At 35.0% G+C, this 9,582-nt stretch overlaps 1 protein-coding gene and 1 long non-coding RNA gene across 2 annotated transcripts; both read right to left on the reverse strand.

Moving 5' to 3' along the window:
• Window positions 3,829–4,512, reverse strand: LOC109847265. Its single transcript, XM_020416503.1, has 3 exons — window positions 4,457–4,512; window positions 3,992–4,346; window positions 3,829–3,903 (listed from the first exon to the last, which is right to left on the reverse strand). Exons 1-3 carry the CDS (start codon window positions 4,510–4,512, stop codon window positions 3,829–3,831), a joined length of 486 nt encoding a protein of 161 aa, XP_020272092.1.
• Window positions 5,827–6,366, reverse strand: LOC109846861. The gene is made up of 3 exons (XR_002248578.1): window positions 6,232–6,366; window positions 5,993–6,095; window positions 5,827–5,916 (listed from the first exon to the last, which is right to left on the reverse strand). It is a non-coding gene; the product is annotated as an uncharacterized LOC109846861 (long non-coding RNA).

The following is a 9,582-nucleotide window of genomic DNA, read 5'->3' on the forward strand; positions in this document are numbered from 1 at the left end:
CCGTGCTGAACTTAGATGTAAAAAAAAGGTGGCTTTTACCTTCTCGAATTTACTCAGTCTTCTTCAAGAAATGTTTCGGAACTTTGGTTACAATGTAGAATTCCCTCTATGATGTCCCCTGCTCTGCCCCTTAATTGTGAGACCTCGATCCAGAAGACATGTAAATATGGTGTCATTAGATAAATATCTTAGTTTATAGCATTAAAACAGATATTAGACATTTCGATTAGTTTAAATCTTAATTATGTTAAAAGGCCCCAAATAATTAAAGGCCCATTAGGTTAAAGGCTCGGTAGAATCTATTGTAATCAAGGGGTTTTTTTCATATATACCCACCAAAACTTCTATATTTTCAAAATTATCCAAATCTTGATATATGCAAAATTGCCCTTCACTTCTCTTACATTGATATTTTTTACCTTTTCCGCCTAGCAGTATTAGTTTCTTAAACAAGAAACATTGCAACCTTATTGAGGATTATTGAAGCATTTTTTGCATTGTATAGTTTAAAAATCAAGATTATTAAGCAAGAGGGGTTGAATTGCCCAATGTGAGAGAATAGGGGGCAATTTTGCAAATAGTAAAATTTAGAGGTATATATGCAAAATCCTAATCCAACGCTAATTGGTAAACCTAACTCCTAACCTTGATAGGATTAATCTATACATCTTATCTTCTATTAAAATGTGAAATCCCAGTTCTAGTCTAAATGTAAGCGTAATCTATGTCTATACTAATACATAGAAACTTTTTTGGGAGCTATAATAATTCCCCCCCCCCCCCCCAACAAAAAAAAAAAGCCTCCTTCGAAATATGGATGCTTCTTCATGCAGTTAGATAATATAGAATAGTCATTATTTCCAAATGAAGATTAATTATAAGTCGGTATCCTAAGGTAGGTGAAATTACACGGGTAATCCTGAAGTCTGCATATCTACACAGGTAACTTTAAGATTACAACTTGTAACAACAAGGGTAACTCTAGAGCCCATATGACAGATAACTTCTAGGATTATTAGTGCAACTATAACCAATAACTTTAGGGTTGCTCATGTGGATACATAAACTTCAGGGTCACCTATGTAATTACACCATACCTTAAGGTAACAGATTATAATTAGTCCTTCAAATAATGAACATTTAAATTCTTAGTGAGTAGCCTTTTCAAATAATGAACACAATTAAGGTCTTAGACAATAAAAGAAAATTTTCCTATCTTAATAGATAATTACTAGGTTGGAAGTTTAATTGAACAACAAAACAAATTTTGGAAGCTCTTTTTGGATTTATCACAAGTTTTTCTCAATATTCTATTTATCAATGTATATTGGTATGTATAAAGAACAAAGGATAGGCATGTAAAGTTTGAAAGATGAGTAGACATGTATACTAAACAGTAAACACAATATAATCTAGATGGGCAAAGTGGTAATTTTAGGTTAGAAATTACAAAATGAATTTAAAAATTGAAATATTGGGTTGTGGCTGAAGAAAATCACGAATTTGATATACACATAACTTATTGTCTTTTATTCAAAAATAATTAAAACTGACAAAATTTTTGGATTATAGCCTATGACATATTTTGACACATACACTAATAAATTTTTTTCATTAGAAACCAAAAAAATCTGAAACAATCAAGGGTTATAGGTCATAAAACCCTCGAATTTTGATTTATACATAACTAATTTACATTTATTCATAACAAATACAAATTGAAAAATATCAAGGGTTATAGCTCATGAAAATTATAAATTTATACTTACACATACTTTCCATTCACCTAAAAAGAGCAAAAATCATGTGTTGTAGCGATCAAAAAAACATTATGTGTTGTAGTTGATTATAAATATTAAACCATGCACGCTTAGTTGTCGTTTGGTTGGAAGGAATAAAGATTGACAAAAATTGCATGTTATAGTCCATAAAAATTTAATATTGTGCACATAATAAATTTACATTCGTTCAAAATAAATAAAAACTGACAAAATCGAACAGGGTACCTCACCCTGTTTCTCAGTTTCAAAAAAAAAATAAATAAAAACTGACAAAATCGAATGTTATAGCTCATAAAACTTGTACGTATTATTAATTTATATTTGTTCAAAATAAACGAAACTTGACAAAAATTGAAATTTTTTTATGTTTGCATAATAAATTTATGATTATTTTAAACGAATAAAACTAAATAAATTTATATGTTTTTTAATAAAATCATGAATTTTACTATACATATTATTAATTTAATTCATTAAAAATAAATAAAACTTGGACAAAAATCATGGGTCATAGCCCATGTAAATCTCAAATTTTAATGTACACGTACTAGATTTTTGTTCACTCGAAATAAATAAAACTTGTACATTATAGCTCATGAAAAATATAAATTTTGATCTGTACATGCTTAATTATCATTTGATTGAAGGGAACAAAAATTGAGAAAAAACATGAATTATACCTATGAAAATTGTACATTTTTATGTACAGATTATAAATTAACATTCACACGAAAATAAAAAACTGATAAAAAATTATAGAATATAGACTATAAAAATCATAAATTTTGATGTAGAGATAATTAATTTACAGTTATTTGAAATGAATAAAAAATTGAAAAATAAATCATGGAATATAACCATGAAAGTTGTATTTTTTTTTTTAAATCTACAAATTGATAATCACAACTGAGAGCGACTTTTGTTTGTAGGCACACATCAGCAAGCGATCTACTTAACGTGTGCGCCGCTCTTGTCTAGGGGTTTTCTCCAGTGGGATGGCAAGAAAGAAAAAGTTGATGATGATCTCTCCAGCTAGGTGATCTCTAAAGCAAAAATGATAGCTCATAATGGCTCAAATCGGAATTTAGACGGGGAGAAACTGGCCGTAGTGGAAGCAAGAGTTTCAAACCCTTAAGCTTAAATTCTGGCTAATACAAAGATTAATTCAATGGGACACGAGTCTTGCTTGTTTGGATCTAAAGGTCAAGCTGCTTGAGCTAGGTCTTCAGCTCATCTCCTGTTGGATTAGAAATTTTGAATGATAAATTTAATGTTGCGGTTACTAACAGGGAATTGGAGGAATCTCACTTTAATGAAACTCGAGTAGAGCACTAGTAGAAAAACGATCAACCTAGACGGAAATTTCCGTCTAGATTGATTGCAATTCCGTCTAGATTAGTTCATCTAGACGGAATCCCGTCTAGTTTGATTGGTTTATTTTGCGTCCGTCTAGATTGCTTCAAACTAGACGGAATTCCGTCTAGATTGATCAATCTAGACGGAAGTCAACCTAGACGGAATAAAGAATTCCGTCTAGGTTGACAACCCAGACGGAATTCCGTCTGGGTTGCCAACCCAGACGGAAATTCCGTCTGGGTTGCCAACCCGGGTTGAGAACCCAGACGGAATTCTGTCTGGGTTGCCAACCCAGACGGAATTCCGTCTGGGTTGGATTTTTACAACCTAGACGGAATTTTCGTCTAGATTGTCTTTTTTCAGGAAAAAAAAATTAATTAAAATTTGGATTTCCCTGTACAATTACATTAACATTTGAATACATCCAGAAAATACTATACACGCCACATTCAACCATCCAATCATAATCAAAATTCATAACAATTCCATTCAAAAACATCTATATAACCAAATCCAACACATTGTACAAATCCAACCATCCACTTCAAAATATACATCAATCAGTTCCGTCTAAAACACATCCAACAACATATATACTAACAATGCCAGTGACTAAGATATGATACACGACATGAATAAATATAGTGTTATAACAAATAAAACTATTTATTGCATTAAAAATAAAAAAACCTCATCCATCGTCGTCGGCGGGGGTTTCTCTATCCCGATTACGAGAACGGGTGCTGCTCCCTCCAATATCTCCACTCTGAATGTTTAATTGAATAATCATTATGTGGTGTTTGATAATATATTAGATAAAAATGAATTTATAAATATAAGAAAAAATAAGGTACCTGAGCACTACTCTGTCTAGCGCCGGAATTATCGCCAATCGAGCTAATGATCTGTATGACACCACCATACGCGCTATAAGGAATAGCACCGCCTAAATATTGTATAACATACCCCATGAGATCGTCCATCGAGTTCGCCGTCAGCGCAACTCTAGTCATCTCATTAGTCACCTGAATATGCAGCTCCGGGTCAATTTTGTCAATCAGATACGCAGAGATACGTGCGACAAATGGCATAGCCTGGAAACTGCTTGTGGCTGCTCTCGTCGATGTAGATGGTGTGGAGGATGCTGTGGACGATCTGATGCTTATACCAGGTGAAGCTCCGACACCATGTAGAGGATATCTTCCTCTCCTATTATTAGGGAGAAATAAATATTAAACTTTGCTCTCAAATTCAATAATGGTAAACAAATATAAATAGTATGTAGTATTCAAATTGATTCGATTTTTCACCATCCTTACCTATTATGACCCATCAGGTTCTGTGTGAGATTGATGTTCTCCTCTGCAGAAAGCATGTGAGGGTCTGGCTCGGTTTGTTCCTCCTCCTGCGAAATGTAGACAGATGCAGCCTCCTTGGATGCGGTCTCAAATCCCTCCTAAAGCACAAATTTATAGTTAATTCAAGATAATGACCATATTATTTGTGTTCTCGTTTCCTCGTAATGTTAACAAAATAGAATTAATAATACTACTCAAGATATGTATAAATCTCACCACTAACTCGAGATTTTTTGTGATCTTATCCCGATTCCTCTCATCACCCCTATATTGTTCACGAAAAGTACCATATGCCGCTCTGGCCCTCAAGTGTATCGGCATTAATGATTTCCCCTGTCATATTATAAATTATGAGATTTCATAATCATACTAAACATTAAGATCTTTTAAATCTTTAAATGACATATACCGTATCTTGACAATAAACATCCTCCAGATTGGCGTAGGAGTGTGAGCCCAAGTGATGGTCATGCAGCTTCTTTCTTCTATTTTCTGACCCCTTCGTGGATTTATTCTTTAAAAAAAATTCTATAAATATAAAATGAAATAATATCTTAAAATTATAAACTAAATTTCATGAAACTAACCTTGGCGGCATCGCTGTCCCAATACATGAGGAGAGCCGTGAAATGAATCTCGTCAACTCGGTCATCGAGGTTTAAAAACCTCTGCCAGTCCTCCTCATACCTGTCATAGGTTTCATGTTTGATCTCATGCCTCCATTGTTTGAGGACTGCTTCAACCTTGACATTAAACACATAATTCCAAGCCCCCTCAAAGTCCTCAAGGCAGAAGCAGTCCTGTAGATTTACATACACATTTAGTAAGGATAATTTAATATCAATTACTAATTATTAATAAATGAAAATCTAAAACAATATGCACTTACCATAAGCGCAGTCCATATCGCCTCGTATGCGGTCCATGGTAATTCTCGAAAATGAAAATAAGGGTTGATAATGGTCGCTCTACGCACGAGAACCCCAATATATGCATTCAATCGGGTCGACCAAGGACCAACGGGCAAATTAGAACTATTCCACCTAATAATGCCCCTCATTCCTCTTGGCGGTTGTTTAGAATCAGGCTTACCTCCGCCACGTCGTCCCTCTATGCGATCCTTCTTAGCACCTACAATAATGACAACATGATAATATATCATATAATATACAAATGTGAAAATTAAAAGTATTTATATAATTTACCATTCGCTATCTCTCTTTCTTTTGCTGCGAGTGCATCAGCTTTCCTAGTCTCCAACTAGCACCTACATAAGAAAGAAGAATCATTAATATTAAATTTTAATTGAACATTATCAATTATTAAATATTTAATACCTGCGTCGGGGGATGGTTCTGGTGCTGCGTCGGGGGATGGTTCTGGTGCTGCATCAGAGGGGCCGGGTGATGAATATCCAGCATCTACAACAAATGAACACTATGAGCTAGATAACTAAAAATTTATAAAACATGTTAAAGTATTAATTAATTTTTATACCTGCATCCGGAGATGGTAGTGGATCATCAGCACCACTACCTGGGGTGATACTCCGTGAGCGATCACCCTCCAGGTCAAAGAGCCTCCTCATCCTCCTCCTCATCTGCAAATATAATAAAGACAATCGTTAAGAAAAAATTGTATACATGCTCATGAGATATGTTGTTATGAAATGCATTATTGTTTTTATTATGATAAGATAAAAATCGATAATGTGGTGTAACATATATAGTTCATACCTACATCCAGCGCCACATTCTGTGCGTAAGAGAATTCTTGCCAAACATCATCAGATGAACCGATTGGTTCACTATAATTATCTTCACTTTCTTCAATATTTTTTTCATTGTTATTAGGAAGAACAACAGATCTTGGCTCCTTGTACAAAACCACCCAATCATACATGACATTCGGATCTTTCACATAGAAGCACTGATCAGCTTGTTCTGCGAAAATGAATTTCTCATCCGTATATACTTCTCGGTGAAGATTGACTAGTGTAAATCCATAATGATCCTTTTGCTTTTTTGCAGGACACCACCGAACCTTGAACATCGTGTAAGTACATTGTTTTGGTTTACCAAACCCGTAAATTACCTCAACGATATCTTCTAATTGGCCATAATATAATATGTCAGCTAGAATTGGATTCTGATCTCTTATACTTGAAAAACATTCTTGAGCAAACAAGCCCATGACCCCACTGTTCTGAGTTACCCTCCTATCATCGGTCTCTAACGTTCGAAATTTATATCCATTCACCAAATGCTCATTATAACGTCTCACTTCGTGATAAGGACGTTGTGCATGGATAATAATTTCATCTGGTAATGTAGTATCATCAAGAAGTGATTTTTCAACCTAAGACAAACAATTTGAGAATATTTAGGCGATGTTATATTATGAATGTTCAATAATTAATTGTAAAACACTTACATCAAATCTTAACCAATCAGAAAATTCTTTCTTATGTCTTTTCTGAATATTGTGCGCTGCATTCCTACCGGTTGTTTCATTCTTAAGCTTCTCCAGATGTCGCCTATATAAACAATATATAACTTTGTATTGATAAACTATATGTAAAATGAATATTTCTCATCTATATTATAGTTTTTATTTGTTACCTTCGATAGTCTTCGAACATATCAAGGTTTTCCAACACATATGCATGAATTTGATCTAAGAGAGATCTCGGGTATTTTTCACGCTTCCTCTCCTTTTGAGGTGCTTGAGATGTGGTTTTCTTCTTACGCATGTAACGTGATGCAAACACAAAGCATTCGTTAGCCACGTATCCTTCAGCTATCGAGCCCTCGGGACGAGCTCGATTGCGAACATTGTTTTTCATGCAGCCCAAGTATCTTATAATCATAAAAGTTAATTATTAGCACGGTAATTTGAAAAACGCGTATACAATTAATAAATATAAGAAAAATCGTAAATTACCTTTCAATCGGATACATCCAACGATAAGTAACAGGACCGGCGATTCTAGCCTCTCTTGCAAGATGCTGGGTAAGATGGACCATAATTGTAAAAAATGAAGGAGGGAATATTACTTCCATATTGCATAGAGTAACTCGGACATCGGCTTCAAGTTTCTTAAAGTCATCTACATCTATGACTTTAGAGCATAATTTTCTGAAAAATCCACAATACTCAATAATAATCTTCGACACTTCTTTATCCATATTGTTACGGATTGCAACAGGGAGCAATTGATGGAGAAGAACGTGATAATCATGTGTCTTCAGACCTAAGAGTTTTTTCTTTTGCACCTGGACATTATTTGAAATGTTAGCAGAGTAACCATCCGGCGACTTTATCGATTTGAGAATTTCACAAACTCGTTGCATCTGCTCATTTGACATTGTAACACGACACGGAGGCAACTTTAATTTTTTAAGGCCAACGTCTTGAGCTTGCAAATCATTTCGGATATTCAAAGCAGTCAGATCTTGGCGCGCCCGTAGATCATCCTTCGACTTGTTTGCATCTTGTAGGAGAGTTGATACTATGTTATCACATATATTTTTCTTAATATGCATAACATCTAAGTTGTGTCGGATTTTTAGATTCTGCCAGTAAGGTAGCTGAAAGAAGATACTAAATTTAGTCCATCCTCTAGGTAATGTTTGGGCTTCGTCCTCAACTTGCATTTTACGGACCTTTCGCTTACGCTTCAATGGCTTTTTTAACTTTAAGTAATCTCTTACTCCGAGCGTGTTAAATTTAGAATAGCGTTTTTTCCCAAACACAACTTTTGGAAACCCCTCAAGTAATTGAACGATCTCAGTACCTGTCAGTTGACGCGGCTTCATTCTTTTCTCAACTGTACCATCAAACTTAGCTGATAATTTTCTGTACTTATGACTCAAGGGCAACCACCTTCGATTAAACCAATAACAACTCTTTCGGCTATGTGGTAATTGAATAGCTTCAAATTCTAGACCACATACAGGACAAGCACACTTGCCCTTCGTAGAGTACCCGGACAGATTAGCATAAGCTGGAAAATCATTAATCGTCCATAGTAGAATATCACGTAATCTAAACGACTCTTTTAAATGGGCATCATATGCTAAAATACCCTCAGACCATAATTATTTTAGCTCATCAATTAGAGGCTCTAAGTAGACATCAATATCATTTCCCGGAGCATGCTCACCGGGTATCAGTAATAAAAGTATCATAAACGGCTGTTTCATACAAAGCAATGGAGGTAAATTATATGGCATTAATACAACTGGCCACGTAGACCAGCCAGAGCTCATCACCCCAAATGGATTGAATCCGTCGCTTGATAGACCCAGTCTTACATTTCTGCAATCTTCGGCAAAACGAGGATAAATTTTATCAACATGCTTCCAAGCTAAAGCATCAGCAGGATGTCTCAATTTACCATCGTCTACTCGATCATCCTTATGCCACCTCATATTCTTTGCCGTTTCCTTGTTCATGTATAATCTTCGCAATCTAGGAGCCAATGGAAAATGTCGAAGCACTTTGACTGGAATTTTCTTCTGTGTTATCCCTGTCTCCGTTGTAATCCTTGTTGAAGAATTTGTGCGCTGTTTCCACCTAGAAACTCCACATGTCGGACACTCTTGAAGGTCTTTATTGGCTTTGTGGTACAAAATACAATCATTCGGACATGCATCAATCTTATTATAATCAAGACCCAGAGCAGAGACAATCTTCTCAGCTTGATAAGTTGTTTGGGGTATGCTATTCTCTCCTCCAGGGATTACAGTCCGAAGCAAATCAAGAAGCATTTTAAAATAATTATCTGACATACCGCTAAGTGTCTTAATATGAAGGAGTTTTAGCATAAATGAAAATCTGGAGTACTCGGTACATCCCTCATATAAGTCCTTTTCACTATCTTCTAGTAGCTCCATTATTCGCTTTATTTCTGCGGAGGAATGCATATCATCAATATTTTCGACACTCGCGACACCTCCTACCTCTTCAGCTTCAACTTCGTTATCATCTTCACTTTTGTCTCCAATATCATCCTCGACATTATCATCAACATCATATTCTGTAGGTCGAGGAAAAATATCATTCAACAATGTTTCTGTGTCATC

The sequence above is a fragment of the Asparagus officinalis genome, chromosome 7, assembly GCF_001876935.1.
Source record: "Asparagus officinalis chromosome 7, Aspof.V1, whole genome shotgun sequence".
NCBI lineage: Eukaryota > Viridiplantae > Streptophyta > Magnoliopsida > Asparagales > Asparagaceae > Asparagus > Asparagus officinalis.

Excerpts from the sequence above, each read along its gene's own strand:
- LOC109847265 (XM_020416503.1), bottom strand. The coding sequence starts at position 4,512 with ATGCTTTCTGCAGAGGAGAACATCAATCTCACACAGAACCTGATGGGT. Across the intron at positions 4,347-4,456 it reads AACCTGATGGGTCATAATAG|GAGAGGAAGATATCCTCTAC; the intron begins GTAAGGATGGTG and ends CCCTAATAATAG. Across the intron at positions 3,904-3,991 it reads CTAGACAGAGTAGTGCTCAG|AGTGGAGATATTGGAGGGAG; the intron begins GTACCTTATTTT and ends TTAAACATTCAG.